The sequence below is a fragment of the Procambarus clarkii genome, chromosome 63 (assembly GCF_040958095.1).
Source record: "Procambarus clarkii isolate CNS0578487 chromosome 63, FALCON_Pclarkii_2.0, whole genome shotgun sequence".
Classification (NCBI taxonomy): Eukaryota; Metazoa; Arthropoda; class Malacostraca; order Decapoda; family Cambaridae; genus Procambarus; species Procambarus clarkii.
Window position 1 is genome coordinate 13830559 of NC_091212.1, and position 16039 is coordinate 13846597.

Here is a 16039-nt window from a genome sequence, read left to right on the forward strand (position 1 = left end):
TGTAGTTGAGAGGTGAGTACTGTAGTTGAGAGGTGAGTACTGTAGTTGAGAGGTGAGTACTCAAGGAATGGCCGAGTAATAGGGTGATTAAAATCAGGTAGTTTAAGGAGAAAGCACTAAGCCAGTATGGATTAATATGAAGCTGCAAATAGGAAAAACAGGATTGTAAATAGGGAAGAGGGACATACGAATGAGAAATAGGGAAGAGGGACATACGAATGAGAAATAGGGAATAGGGGAGTTACGAATGAGATGAAAATAAGAATTGCTAAGAAGTAGTGAATAAAAAAAAACAGGGATGGGGTAATAATTACGGAATGAGGAGTTAAATGAATAATAAGCGAGAGATTGGAGAAGAAGAAGGATGTAAATTGTAAAAAAAAAAAGAGCTACTACTAGTAATGAGGAATAATGAGTAATAATGAATAATGAATAAGGTATATGTCAGCCAAGCACATACTGACCCAAGTATTTCACCAGTTACTCACCTTCATTCACTACAGCAGGCTGGAGTTATTGTTGCTTTCCATTTAGCTACTCACAACGAAGTGTCCATGTAGCACGGGCTATGGTGATCCCGTAACAGGCTGGAGAATATACACAACAGAGCCACGAGGAGCTAAGAGAAGTGTCCAAGTAGCACGGGCTATGGTGATCCCGTAACAGGCTGGAGAATATACACAACAGAGCCACGAGGAGCTAAGAGAAGTGTCCATGTAGCACGGGCTATGGTGATCCCGTAACAGGCTGGAGACTATACACAACAGAGCCACGAGGAGCTAAGAGAAGTGTCCATGTAGCACGGGCTATGGTGATCCCGTAACAGGCTGGAGACTACACACAAGAAAGCCACGAAGAGCGTCTCTGGTGCAGCCAAATGAACTCAAATTAGAAATCTAATCTTGGAGTTAGATTCTAAACCTCACAGCACAGTATCCTCCCTAGTGGGGTGTTCCTTCCAGAAGAGGCCACAGTGAGAGGGGTGAACACCCCAACAGTGCTACAGTGTACGGTGAACGACTTGCACTACTGAACGACGTCTCGGGCTCACCATAGCCCGTGCTACTTGGAACTTTTTGTTCGAGGTAGCGAATTTTAAAGAATAACATAACGCCGCTATCACCGTGGGCTCTACCACCGTGGGCTCTACCACCGTGGGCTCTACCACCGTGGGCTCTATCACCGCGGGCTCTATCACCGCGGGCTCTACCCCCACGGACTCTACCCCCACGGACTCTACCCCCACGGACTCTACCCCCACGGACTCTACCCCCACGGACTCTACCCCCACGGACTCTACCGCCACGGACTCTACCGCCACGGACTCTACCGCCACGGACTCTACCGCCACGGACTCTACCGCCACGGACTCTACCACCACGGACTCTACCACCACGGACTCTACCACCACGGACTCTACCACCACGGACTCTACCACCACGGACTCTACCACCACGGACTCTACCACCACGGACTCTACCACCACGGACTCCTTCCTGCCCGGAGCAATAGAGATTAAAGTTACCAACGGTAAGTAAGAAATATGAATCACCCACACCATCTATAAACCAAAGTCCTCTTCTTTTCTGTAAGTTCTATAGAGCAAGAACAAACTCTTGTGACACCAATCGGTCTGCTTCCTCTCCTGTTGCAGTAGACAAAGAGCGACAAACAACGCCTCTAACCCTACAAACAAATATCACTTCAATATGCCATATTACCCTAATCAAAAGGAATGATAATTGTAAAGTTTAAGACAATGATCTAATTGATCTAAGTCCCTCCATAGACCTGCTCTTCCTCCTCCTGAACCTTCAGTAACAAGGAAGGAAAGTTATAATTACCTGGGGGGCGATAATTGATCTAAGTCCCTCCATAGACCTGCTCTTCCTCCTCCTGAACCTTCAGTAACAAGGAAGGAAAGTTATAATTACCTGGGGGGCGATAATTGAAGGTATAATTAAACGAGTTATAAGTCATGAGGTCCCCGAGTTAATTTTTGGATTCATTTAGTTATGTAATCATTTTGTTTTATTTCCTAGTAAAATGAAGTGATTCGCTTTTATTTAGGTAAGGTTAGGAGGCTTTGGGTGGGTATGGGTGAGTATGGGTGGGTATGGGGTGGGTATGGGTGGGTATGGGAGGCTTTGGGATGAGTATGGGTGGCTATGGGATGGTTATGGGTGGATATGGGTGGCTATGGGTGGGGTATGGGTGGCTATGGGTGACTTTGGGTGGCTATGGGATGGTTATGGGTGGCTATAGGATGGTTATGGGTGGCTATGGGATGGTTATGGATGGTTATGGGTGGCTATGGGATGGTTATGGGTGGCTATGGGTGGCTATCGATGGCTATGGGTGGCTTTGGGATGGTTATTGGTGGCTATGTATGGGTATAGGTGGCTATGGGAGGCTATGGGCGGCTATGGGTGGCTATGGGTGGCTATGGGATGGGTATGGGTGGGTATGGGTGGCTTTGGGTGGGGTATGGGTGGCTTTGGGATGAGTATGGGTGGCTATGGGATGGTTATGGGTGGATATGGGTGACTATGGGAGGCTTTGGGATGGTTATGGGTGGCTATGGGAGGCTATGGGTGGCTTAGCTTAGCATAGGCAAGCTTAGGGCGGCTTTCTATGAATCCGCCTAGAGAGCCTGTCCTCACTCCCGCGGTAGCCAGTGCCACCTGGGCACTTCCATGGCACCTCCTGATCCTCTCAATAATAACAATAATAATAATAATAATATAGAGGAAGAACAAGGACAAGAGGAAGAACAAGATGAAGAACAAGATGAAGAACAAATACAAGAAGAACAAGAACAAGAGGAAGAACAAGATGAAGAGCAAATACAAGAAGAACAAGAGGAAGAACAAGAACAAGAGGAAGAACAAGATGAACAAATACAAGAAGAACAAGAACAAGATGAAGAACAAATACAAGAAGAACAAGAACAAGAGGAAGAACAAATACAAGAAGAACAAGAACAAGAGGAAGAACAAGGAGAGGAAGACACTCAACAATTGTCCCGTGTAAATAGTTGTCCCATTTACGACCCGTAAAAGGAACAAGAAAAAACAATATTGACGTAGGAAAAAAGGGGAGTTGGGAGGGGGAGGGAGGGGGGGGGGAGGGGGCAAGGAGGAGAGGTGGCAGGGGGGGGATGGGGCAAGGAGGAGAGGTGCAGGGGGGGGAGAGGGGGGGGGGGCAGAAAGGGGGAGTGAGCGAAAGGGCAATTTAAGGAACAATGAAAGACCAACCGTCCTATGGCCCAGACAAAAGAACTTTTTTTTTTTTTTCTTTTACCTCTCCTTGCGCCCCATAGCCTATAGGCCCCCTTGGGCAAGCACTCTCTCCCGTGCCCTCTCCTGGCCTTCGTAACCAAGGGCAAGCACTAACATCCCTGCCCCACCACAGCCTTAGGCAAGCACCATCTCCTTCGCCCCCAGAGTCATACAAGGCAAGCGCTAATACGCTTGGTTCCAGCGATACATATTTCGTGGTGCCACCTTACCTTGCGATGATTTCGGGGCTTAACGTCCCCGCGGCCCGGTCCTCGACCAGGCCTCCTGGTTGAGAACCATGTGCACAATTGTTGAGAAACTTGAAATTGAGACGAGACAAGGAGAGAGATATACACAGAATGTTCTTAGATGCTTCTTAAGTCTTAGATGCTTCTTAAGTCTTAGATGCTTCTTAAGATGTTGCCTCTTAATGTTCCTAATGAAGGCATTGTTCTTAATGCTCTCTTAATGAAGAGAGATGTTCTTAAGTGATGTTGCCACATAATATCACACGGTCATCTACTGAAACTGAAAAGTACTTTCAGTGTTGTTAAGAGCTGATTGCTGCTGACCCAGAGTACTTGGACAGCAATTTCTCAGCTGAGCCTCCGCAGGTACACTCAGAGCTGCCTCATATGTTCAGTGTAACCAAAACAATCCGACAGCAAGAGTCAGTCATGCCGAACTTTATCAAATTAGAGGACAATATTGAGTGTGCCTTCGCAAAGGCAGAATATTTTGCTTTCGAATACTTTAATAAACCCCAATAATCACAAAATGCTCAGAGTTCATTGTCCTCAGTCGAAGTATATTAAAAATCCCAACAGAATAATTAGCAACAAGACAGACTGGAAGCCTCATTACTAAATATAGAAATAAATGAGTACAGCTAAATCACATTAACGTCAAATATCAATGAGATAACAGATGAGTTACGTGCGATTAGTGTTGAGGATGTGATCAAGTATTGTTCCAAGTTCTCCCGTGTCTTCTAGTAACACTGTCAGTCCCTCCCACAATCGACTTGAGAATGGTCCAGGACGGACCGAAACGTCGTCGTCCTTTCACCTTCTAGTGTGTGGTCTGGTCTACATGCATTCCCCCCCTTCTCCCTTCTAGAGAAATATCCTGGAACACTTAAACTCTGGGAAATGTAAACAATAAAACTGCGAGAAATATAAACTCCGAAACCGCGAGAAATATAAACACTCAAACTCTGGAAAATATAAGCACCGAAACCGCGAGAAATATAAACACTTAAACCGCGAGAAATGTAAACAATAGAATGAATATTTTACAGTCATTTGTCAAATCTAAGAGCGAGTGAATGTTGTACCTTGACCGATGGCTGTGTGCAGTCTGCCGCAGGTAGAACAGGTTGTGCCCAATGCTTTATAAGATAACATGAACTGATCACGTCGAGAATACAGTACTTTATAAGATAACATGAACTGATTACGTAGAGAATAAAAAGACTGGCGAAACTGAGGACGGTAGAGAAATAGACTAATCTATCAGGCTAGCCTAAGCTACTCTATCCTTCTTATACAGTATTTTATTATCTAGAAATACTTACATGAACTTGACTGACCAAACGCAACAGAGAGCGAGGCGATCTTATCTCTCAACTGAGCGCCTTAAATCAGATAAATGTTGGTGGAGTGATTTCTTGCGACGCTAAAAGTGAAAGTCAAGTCATTAAACAACCATAACAATGTCTCAAGGAACTTGTAATATCAAAGAAAATAAATGTTCTTTGTACGATAATAAATTTTAGATTTAATTTATGTGGCTCCCAGCCCCAGGTTGGAGTTAGAAAGGACGAGTTTATCAATTGAGAGGACAATGGGGGCTTGCAAGACGTGAACAGTGGGATTTTGGACTATCTAATGCAGTTATTATATACATAAATAAAAAGATTAATAAGGGTGTGGACGACCTATGAAAGCCATAAAGATCGGAAAGCTGGTGCATTAAAAGCTATGAAAAGGGGTGTGTGTGTGTGTGTGTGTGTGTGTGTGTGTGTGTGTGTGTGTGTGTGTGTGTGTGTGTGTGTGTGTGTGTACTCACCTAGTTGTGCTTGTGGGGGTTTGAGCTTTGGCTCTTTGGTCGGTCTCTCTCTCCCATTCTCTCTCTCTCTCTCTCCCATTCTCTCTCTCTCTCTCTCTCTCTCCCATTCTCTCTCTCTCTCTCTCCCATTCTCTCTCTCTCCCCCTCTCTCCTTCGGACAAAGGCCCTCTATCCTCAAGTTATTCTCCCTTTCATACACAAATTGACAGTAATGTATTAGGTGACAAAATGGGTCCTTGTCAGGTGACAGGAATAGGATGGTGCAGGTGGATAGAGTGGGCGGTGGTGTCAAGGGGGGGTGGGCGGTGGTGTCAAGGGGGGTGGGCGGTGGTGTCAAGGGGGGTGGGCGGTGGTGTCAAGGGGGGTGGGCGGTGGTGTCAAGGGGGGTGGGCGGTGGTGTCAAGGGGGGTAGGCGGTGGTGTCAAGGGGGGTGGGCGGTGGTGTCAAGAGGGTGGGTAGCGATGTAAGGGGGTGGGCGGTGGTGTCAAGAGGGTGGGCACAAGGGTTGAGTGGAAGCTGGGTCGTGTAGCTCACCAACGGGCACCAAAAACAGATGCAAATGGAAATTGTGAGTTGATTGGTCACCTTTGGAACGCAATGGAGCGAGATAAGGAGATGGGAGGTGGACCGGGATGCTGAGAGATGCTGGATAGTGTAAGTGGGGGAGGGGGGGGCTCTGGGAACTCCCCCACTTGCTCCACAGTGGGTTACAGGTGTGTGGCCTGAGCAGTGGGTTACAGGTGTGTGGCCTGAGCAGTGGGTTACAGGTGTGTGGCCTGAGCAGTGGTGTACAGGTGTGTGGCCTGTGCAGTGGGTTACAGGTGTGTGGCCTGAGCAGTGGACGCAGATCGAAGAGCCGCAAGCCTAACGCCTCTGGACGGATGATGAATCACTATAAGCCCTCGGAGGAACTCGTAGTGAAAACGATTGGAACAAGACTTTAAGTGATTAGATGATTGGAAACAAGTAGACGAGAGAGAGTAACTTATCCTCTAATCTCCGAAAACAAATCAAAAACTTATACCAAATTATAACCAAAAAAAAAAAAACGGTAATTTTTTCATGCATATTAATCGCATATAATATTTCTTGGTATAATTGGGCCTAAGGTAGGTTAAGTTAGGTGTTTTTTTTTGGTAAAGTTGGCAAGTTGTTTGTGCTTCAGTGTCGTATATGACACTCAGAGCTGGTTCCTGAAGTGTCGTGACACCCCTAGTGGTTCCTGGAGTAATATAGGCTCACTATAGTGCCTTTTGAAGCACTCACAGCACACTATAGCGCATCCTGAAGCACTCACAACACCACTAGACACTCCTGAAGCACTCACAGTATGACTATAGTGCCTCCTGAAGCACTCACAACACACTATAGGGCATCCTGAAACACTCACACCACCACTAGACGCTCCTGAAGCACTCATAGTACAACTAGTGCTTTCTGAAGCACTCACAAACTTCACTAGTGCCTCTTGAAGCACTCACAACACCATTAGTGCTTCCTGAAGCACTCACAGTACGACTATAGTACTTCCTGAAGCACTCACAGTACAACTAGTGCCTCCTGAACCACTCACAGCACGACTATAGCGCCTCCTGAAGCACTCACAGTACCTGTGCTTCACAGTACTTCCTAATCAGACAGAATGCGACTCGCAGACCCACACACATATACCAATATATACAGAGGAGGGAAAGAAAACTTGCTACTCCCTAATTGTGTTGTCCTCTCGCTAGATTAGCGTAATTCCGTTCGCTGTGAATACATTACACGCTTGCTCTCTTATCTCTTCTTATATCCCCCCCCCCCCAGCCGCTCAGGAGCTGGCTAGGGAGCACAGCAGAACTAGGAGCAGGCTGGGGGACCCAGCAGACCTAGGAGCAGGCTAGGGGACCCAGCAGACCTAGGAGCTGGCTAGGGGACCCAGCAGACCTAGGAGCAGGCTAGGGGACCCAGCAGACCTAGGAGCAGGCTAGGGGACCCAGCAGACCTAGGAGCAGGCTAGGGGGCACAGCAGAGCTAGGAGCAGGCTAGGGGACCCAGCAGACCTAGGAGCTGGCTGGGGGTCCAGCAGAGTTAGGAGCTGGCTAGGGGTCCAGCAGAGTTAGGAGCTGGCTAGGGGTCCAGCAGACCTAGGAGCAGGCTGGGGGGCACAGCAGAGCTAGGAGCTGGCTGGGGGTCCAGCAGAGTTAGGAGCAGGCTAGGGGACCCAGCAGACCTAGGAGCAGGCTAGGGGACCCAGCAGAGCTAGGAACTGGCCGTGACAGAACAGGATCTATACACCGAGGACTCCTATACTCCATTACTCCTTGGGAGAGTATGGTGTTGTCTAAGGATATAATGATCATTGTACGTGCTGCCTGGTGGGTGTGGTGAGTCACGGGATGGGTAACAGTATGATGAGTCTGTATTCATGGCATTCTCGCCCCCCCTTGTTGGGGAGGGGGGGTAATGTTCACTATGTTGATGGTGGTTGAATTCATACCATCTTTTGGGGGATATTCCCCCTCTTTTGGGGGGATGTTCACCCTCTTTTGGGGGGAATATTCCTATATCCTTCATGGTAAAATTTTTCGTCCTTGATGGTGATATTTTTACCATTACCTTGCACTTATTAGCGTTGAATTCTAACAGCCACTTAAATGCCAGCTCCTTGAGTTTGCATTCATCATGCAGAACTTTATTATCTTTAGCTTCTATTTTCCTAATTACCATTGCATTGTTTGTAAAGTTTAATCACATGGACTAGGACCACCAACGGGTATCGAACCGAGGCTTGATGGAGATCGCAGTTGCTAAATCTCTCCAGCCTGACATATATTCTTCAATTGTGACTCTCTGATTCCTGTCTGTCAGACACTCCCCTACTAAATCCAGAGGACCCAGAACAGAAAACGGGACAGTATGTCAATTTCGCCAGCCGCTACACTGTTCTAGTGCGACAGTTTAACGCTGTAGGTAAAGATATACGTCAAAATGCGACGTGTTATAACGAGGACAGGTTGTAGCGGGCCTGAGGCTGTGTGAGGCGGGCCGTATGATGGGCTTATCACACAACATGATCTACATCTTGTAACTAAAAGTGATTCTAACATTAAATATACTTTTTTCCTAATGTAAAGTATAAAAAGTGGCTAAATAAATCAGTGTCTAAGGTCAGGTTTGAGGTGATAGCTATGTGTGAGAGAGAGAGAGAGAGAGAGAGAGAGAGAGAGAGAGAGAGGGAGAGAGGGAGAGAGAGACAGAGAGACAGAGAGAGAGAGACAGAGAGACAGAGAGACAGAGAGACAGAGAGACAGAGAGACAGAGAGAGAGAGACAGAGAGAGAGAGAGAGAGAGAGAGAGAGAGAGAGAGAGAGAGAGAGAGAGAGAGAGAGAGAGAGAGAGAGAGAGAGAGAGAGAGAGAGAGAGACAGAGAGAGAGAGAGAGAGAGAGAGAGAGAGAGAGAGAGAGAGAGAGAGAGAGAGAGAGAGAGAGAGAGAGAGAGAGAGAGAGAGAGACAGAGAGAGACAGAGAGAGACAGAGAGAGACAGAGAGAGACAGAGAGAGACAGAGAGAGAGACGGGTGACCATCCTGGCAGCGGCACCTCAGGTCTTATGCCGCTCTGTGGCCGTGTCTGCTGAAGACACGCCCAAGATGCGTGTGAAATGTGGCACCACAGGAAGACCCCCCTACACCCCCCCCCCCTCCGCTCCCCCTCCCCACTCCCTAGCCCTGTTTGTATGTGTGTGTTTGTTGTTTTTGTTTCTCCATGCTAAGTTCTTTTCGCGATAGTGACTGTCCTCGACTGTTCTCCATGGTGCTAGCCACTATATCGTGGATCACCGAACACCTTCATGCAAAAATTGTCATCCCAGGGAAAGTTTCAGTTGGATAGCAGATAGGTGTCTCAGGCATCCTCGCTTATTGAGAAGTTTTTTTTTTTGTTTTTTTTTATTATTTTCTACCACAGACGTGGCCAGACATTTACAATGCTAACCAGCATATATACATTTTCTTCTGTCCTCCATGGACAGGGTTAGAGAAGTGTTAAACATATAGTTCAAGGATTTATTGAACACTCAACCACAGAAGGTGATTCGGTGCTTTTAAAATGCTAAGCTAACCTACATACGTAAATACATAGATACACAGATTTACGTATGCCCTACATAAAGTGTTAGATGTGTCTTTTACATAGTGTCATTAATGTACATTCACAAAGGTGAAATGTAATTCTGATCAGCTTCCATATATACTTTATACCCATACATATACATACACACACATATATACATATACATACATATATACACACACACACACATGCATTCACATACATTTGTCTCATTTACCCTGACAGGGTGAGGTAGCTGATAAAAAAACTAGTGTGCAATTAAGCACTTAATCACTGAAGGTGATGAAGGTGCTTTTACAAGCTCAGGTTATATAGTTACATCACATACATACATTGAATGATTGATATATTACATGGTCAGTTTTGGATACAAGTCCAATATATCAAGTGTTCCAGTACTCATATAGTAACTACAGAGTTCAGCATACCTTAGCCCAGGAGGGCGAAAGTCAGTCAGTATGGGACATTCTACAATATAATGTTCAAGAGAGTGCATGTTTTCTCTTTCACAAAGTTGACACATTGTGTACTCGACATTTGGGTTTTGAGAAAGCTGCCAGATACGTCTATATCCCAGGCGTATTCTGGCCACTATAACATATATATTGAGGCCACTATATTGAGAAATGCTGGTGGGTCAGTCGGCAGGGCTCAGGGGATTATGTGGTCTGCGGTAGTGAAGTGCATAAGGTCTGAGACACTAAGATCCGCATCATTTGCATACACACACCCCAAAAAAAAGGTACTATAAGGAGATTAATCATTAGGAGTCAAGTCGGCCACCCACAACAAGCACATTTCAGAACGGAACTTTTAACCTCGGGTCCCCCAGGAAGTGGTGAAGCAGGAGAGAAGGGCTGACTGCACCTTCCTTGACTGTCAGAAAGCCTTCTGTAGTGTACTGCTGTAGAATCCTCTACACACACACACACACACACACACACACACACACACACACACACACACAGGAACGTCAGAAGGAACTTTTTCAGTGTCAGAGTAGTTAACGGATGGAATGCATTAGGAAGTGATGTGGTGGAGGCTGACTCCATACACAGTTTCAAGTGTAGATATGATAGAGCCCAGTAGGCTCAGGAACCTGTACACCAGTTGATTGACGGTTGAGAGGCGGGACCAAAGAGCCAGAGCTCAACCCCCGCAAACACAACTAGGTGAGTACACTCTCACACACACACAAACACACATATATATATGCATTATGATACATATTATCTACCCCTCGACTACTGAAGACAAGAATAAGGCAACCAGCAACACCATGATGGATCACACCTGAAGAAATCGCTAAATCAACTCCCAAAATTTATGGCGCGAAAGAAGCCCCTTTGTCTTTCCACTCCCAGTGACACGCATCTGATATTATCAAGAGTAATGACCCGCGTCTAGATCCAGACCTCGAGGACGAGTGGCTGTGGTACTCGTTCTGGACTTCGAGGACGAGTGGCTGTGGTACTCGTTCTGGACTTCGAGGACGAGTGGCTGTGGTACTCGTTGTGGACTTCGAGGCTCAGGTAAGAAAGGGACTCACATCCAAAAGATTTATATTCATCCATACTCATCAGAAGATGAGTTGGGACACAGACTCATCCAGGCAGGTGAAGTACAATTTCTGGACTCACTTAGGTGGATAAAGTACAATTTCTGGACTCACTTAGGTGGATAAAGTACAAGGTCTGGACTCACTTAGGTGGGTAAAGTACAAGGTCTGGACTCACTTAGGTGGGTAAAGTACAAGGTCTGGACTCACTTAGGTGGGTAAAGTACAAGGCCTGGACTCACTTAGGTGGATAAAGTACAAGGTCTGGACTCACTTAGGTGGATAAAGTACAAGGTCTGGACTCACTTAGGTGGATAAAGTACAAGGTCTGGACTCACTTAGGTGGATAAAGTACAAGGTCTGGACTCACTTAGGTGGATAAAGTACAAGGTCTGGACTCACTTAGGTGGATAAAGTACAAGGTCTGGACTCACTTAGGTGGATAAAGTACAAGGTCTGGACTCACTTAGGTGGGTAAAGTACAAGGTCTGGACTCACTTAGGTGGGTAAAGTACAAGGTCTGGACTCACTTAGGTGGGTAAAGTACAAGGTCTGGACTCACTTAGGTGGGTAAAGTACAAGGTCTGGACTCACTTAGGTTGGTAAAGTACAAGGTCTGGACTCACTTAGGTGGATAAAGTACAAGGTCTGGACTCACTTAGGTGGGTAAAGTACAAGGTCTGGACTCACTTAGGTGGATAAAGTACAAGGTCTGGACTCACTTAGGTGGATAAAGTACAAGGTCTGGACTCACTTAGGTGGATAAAGTACAAGGTCTGGACTCACTTAGGTGGATAAAGTACAAGGTCTGGACTCACTTAGGTGGATAAAGTACAAGGTCTGGACTCACTTAGGTGGATAAAGTACAAGGTCTGGACTCACTTAGGTGGATAAAGTACAAGGTCTGGACTCACTTAGGTGGATAAAGTACAAGGTCTGGACTCACTTAGGTGGATAAAGTACAAGGTCTGGACCCACTCAGGTGGCTAAAGTGAGTCTTGAAGGGGGGGGGGGGGTTTCGGTTTGTTTATATCACATATGTAACTTAATATGTAACTTAAATCTTACAGAAAATTATAACACACCTCCATCAGCTGGTTGATGGTGTAGGTACACACACACACACACACACACACACACACACACACACACACACACACACACACACACACACACACACACACACACACGTTTGATGTGGTGGAGGCTGACTCCATACACAGTTTCAAGTGTAGATATGACAGCCCGATAGGCTCAGGAATCTGTACACCTGTTGATTGACGGTTGAGAGGCGGGACCAAAGAGCCAGAGCTCAACCCCCGCAAACACAACTAGGTGAGTACACACACACACTCACACACACACACACACACACACACACACACACACACACACACACACACACACACACACACACACACACACACAGCCACCACCACCAGAGTCCCTTGTAACCACCTCAGAAGCAGCTTATCACATCAGTGCGCTTTCAACTGCACCCTTTGCTCTGTGCTGTGAGTGTGCTTGGGGTAGTGGACATGACCTACTCTGCCAGGGTTCTCTACACCAGCCTTCGTCCGCGCCTCTGCGCCATTGTCAATGGGTTCACTGGTTCGATGGTTCTTTTCGCGGCGCCTCAGCTCTCTATAGTTACGTTGTCCGACTTCTCGTTTCGGTTAAAGGCGCGACAGATTTCGTCGTTTGCTTCTCGAGTGCTTCACTGGAAATTATTTTGCGTCAGTGGATTGGGAAATTGTGTGTCAATGTCTCATTCAGTCACTTGGACTGGTCGGGGTTCGATACCCGATGGTTCAAGGAGTTGGCCAATGAATCTTCACTCCGTCCCCCCCCCCCTCCGTCCAAGTGGTTGGGGCACCATTCCTTTCCCCCGTCCCATCCCAAATCCTTATCCTGACCCCTTCCCAGTGCTATATAGTCGTAATGGCTTGGCGCTTTTCCTTGATAATTCCTTCCTTACCCCCCCCCCCCCTCCCTTATTCCAGCCCCAATCTTGTCTACACAACAGTGCGAAGCCGTGGACTCAGACTGAGGAAACAAGCGAATGCGCTTACAGAGAACGATAAAAAGGTGTGTGACACACTCGGCGAAAGATTTCATTCAGGTCTTTACATTAGCATCAGTATGGAGACCAAGCTAGTTGCAAGATGAAAGGCTGGAGGAAATACTGGATGACACTGTAAGTCTCTGTAGAAGAGGTGAGAAAAATGTTGAAGGAACTAATTGTGGCAAAATCAATGGGGGCAAGACCTCAACTTATCATGGCTGCTGAGACAGGCTCATTGGTCACCCAGTATCTAAAAATTTTAATATAACGCTTAAGACAGGTAATGTCCTAGATGTCTGGGAAAATCCAAACATAGTCGAGTCGGGGGTCGGGGGATCCGGTCGGCCGAGCGGACAGCACGCTGGACTTGTGGTCCTGGGTTCGATCCCAGGCGCCGGCGTGAAACAATGGGCAGAGTTTCTTTCATCCTATGCCCCTGTTACCTAGCAGTAAAATAGGTACCTGGGTGTTAGTCTGCTGTCACGGGCTGCTTCCTGGGGGTGGAGGCCTGGTCGAGGACCGGGCCGCGGGGACACTAAAAAGCCCCGAAATCATCTCAAGATAACCTCAAGATAGAAGCGCAAATGAGCCGAAGGGACGGAAGGAAGGACTCGTACCCTCTACGGGGAGTTAAGAATTGAAATACTGTAAAAGAAGTTGTGGAAGCCTCCTCCATCCCCCAACTTCAGGCCAGATTCGACTAAGAATTTCAACTTCAGAATATTTCATTTGAAATGCAACAGGTATCCGGCACTCCTTGGAGGAGTGCCGGACCAACCGGGCTGTGGTGGGTATGTGGGCCTGCGGGCCGCTCCAAGCAACAGCCTGGTGGACCAAACTCTCACAAATCAAGCCTGGCCTCGGGCCGGGCTTGGGGAGTAGAAGAACTCCCAGAACCCCATCATTGTTAGTAATCAACCAGGTATCAAACAGGTACACGGCTAGTTGGCGAGGGATAAAGGGCCAGGGTGGACAAAGACAGAACTCTTTAGCACTGGTGGAACACGCACAAGGAGACACAGGTGGAAATTGAGTACCCACATGAACCATAGAGACAGTAGAAAAAACATTTTCAGTGTCAGAGTAGTTAACAGATAGAATGCATTATGGAAGCTAGAAAAAGTTCAGAGGTATGCCACTAGACTAGTCCCAGAACTAAGAGGCATGAGTTATGAGGAAAGGCTGCGTGAACTACACCTCACGTCGCTGGAAGACAGAAGAGCTCGGGAAGACATGATCACCACATACAAAATTCTCAGGATAGACAAGGATGGATTATTTAATACGGGCGGTACACGCACAAGGGGACACAAGTGGAAACCGAGTACCCAAATGAGCCAAAGAGACAGTAGAAAGAACTTTTTCAGTGTCAGAATAGTTAATAAATCGAATACATTAGGCAGTGATGTGGTGGAGGCTGACTCTATACACAGTTTCAAGTGTAGATATGATAGAGCCCAGTAGGCTCAGGAACCTGTACACCAGTTGATTGACGGTCGAGAGGCGGGACCAAAGAGCCAAAGCTCAACCCCCACAACCACAACTGAGTACACACACACACACACACACACACACACACACACACACACGTGTATGAAATGTGTGTAAACATTCACTTCAGACTTCAAAACATCCCAATAAATAGAAAACTTGCTCCGAGCGCTTTCGTGACTTGGTCCTCCGGCACGTCAGGAAATAACACACGAGGACGTCACTGCTGGAAGTCCCTCTACACCCCTGACGTCCCTGCTGGAAGTCTCTACACCCCTGACGTCCGTGCTGGAAGTTCCTCTACACCCCTGACGTCCCTGCTGGAAGTCTCTACACCCTTGACGTCCCTGCTGGAAGTCACTCTACACCCTTGACGTCCGTGCTGGAAGTCACTCTACACCCCTGACGTCCCTGCTGGAAGTCACTCTACACCCTTGACGTCCCTGCTGGAAGTCACTCTACACCCCTGATGTCCCTGCTGGAAGTCACTCTACACCCTTGACGTCCGTGCTGGAAGTCACTCTACACCCCCTGACGTCCCTGCTGGAAGTCACTCTACACCCCTGACGTCCGTTCTGGAAGTCACTCTACACCCCCTGACGTCCCTGCTGGAAGTCACTCTACACCCCCTGACGTCCGTGCTGGAAGTCACTCTACACCCCCTGACGTCCCTGCTGGAAGTCACTCTACACCCCCTGACGTCCATGCTGGAAGTCACTCTACACCCCCTGACGTCCATGCTGGAAGTCACTCTACACCCCCTGACGTCCATGCTGGAAGTCACTCTACACCCCCTGACGTCCATGCTGGAAGTCACTCTACACCCCCTGACGTCCCTGCTGGAAGTCACTCTACACCCCCTGACGTCCCTGCTGGAAGTCACTCTACACCCCCTGACGTCCGTGCTGGAAGTCACTCTACACCCCCTGACGTCCCTGCTGGAAGTCACTCTACACCCCTGACGTCCGTTCTGGAAGTCACTCTACACCCCTGACGTCCGTTCTGGAAGTCACTCTACACCCCCTGACGTCCCTGCTGGAAGTCACTCTGCACCCCTGACGTCCCTGCTGGAAGTCACCTCTTCACTCTACACCGCGTCTCTTGCGTGTATCTCTCATGTAGATATCTATCTACATCTGTACCTCTATCACCTGAGACACGCGTCATATTGAGCTTCGACGACTCACGAAAGACTTGTAATTATAGTCTAGTGAGTCAGCCGTAGCCAGCGAGGGTCCGAGTCCGAAGTCTGATGTGAGCCTCGGGCCTGAATGGTCTATGGCCGCTGGTTTTAGGACCATACAGCGTGAGTTCATGGCCAGTAAGGTACTGCGGTGAGTTTGTGTCCAAAGCGAATCTGAGGAAGGATTTAGCACCAGTATGTCTGTTGCGGTGTGGAGTCTACAGTGAGATCTCTTGGACCAAGTAGCCGCCGCAACCTGACCTCTTTAAAAGAACG

At 47.6% G+C, this 16039-nt stretch overlaps 2 protein-coding genes across 6 annotated transcripts in view; one reads left to right on the forward strand and one right to left on the reverse strand.

Moving 5' to 3' along the window:
* The window catches only part of LOC123769514 (protein inscuteable homolog), a 168180-nt gene that overhangs the window by 33334 nt on the left and 118807 nt on the right, over nucleotides 1-16039 (reverse strand). The gene's annotated exons all lie outside the window — the stretch shown is intronic.
* LOC138354495 (cyclic nucleotide-gated channel beta-1-like) lies at nucleotides 2697-3059 on the forward strand. Its single transcript, XM_069308852.1, has one exon. It carries the CDS (start codon nucleotides 2697-2699, stop codon nucleotides 3057-3059), a length of 363 nt encoding a protein of 120 aa, XP_069164953.1.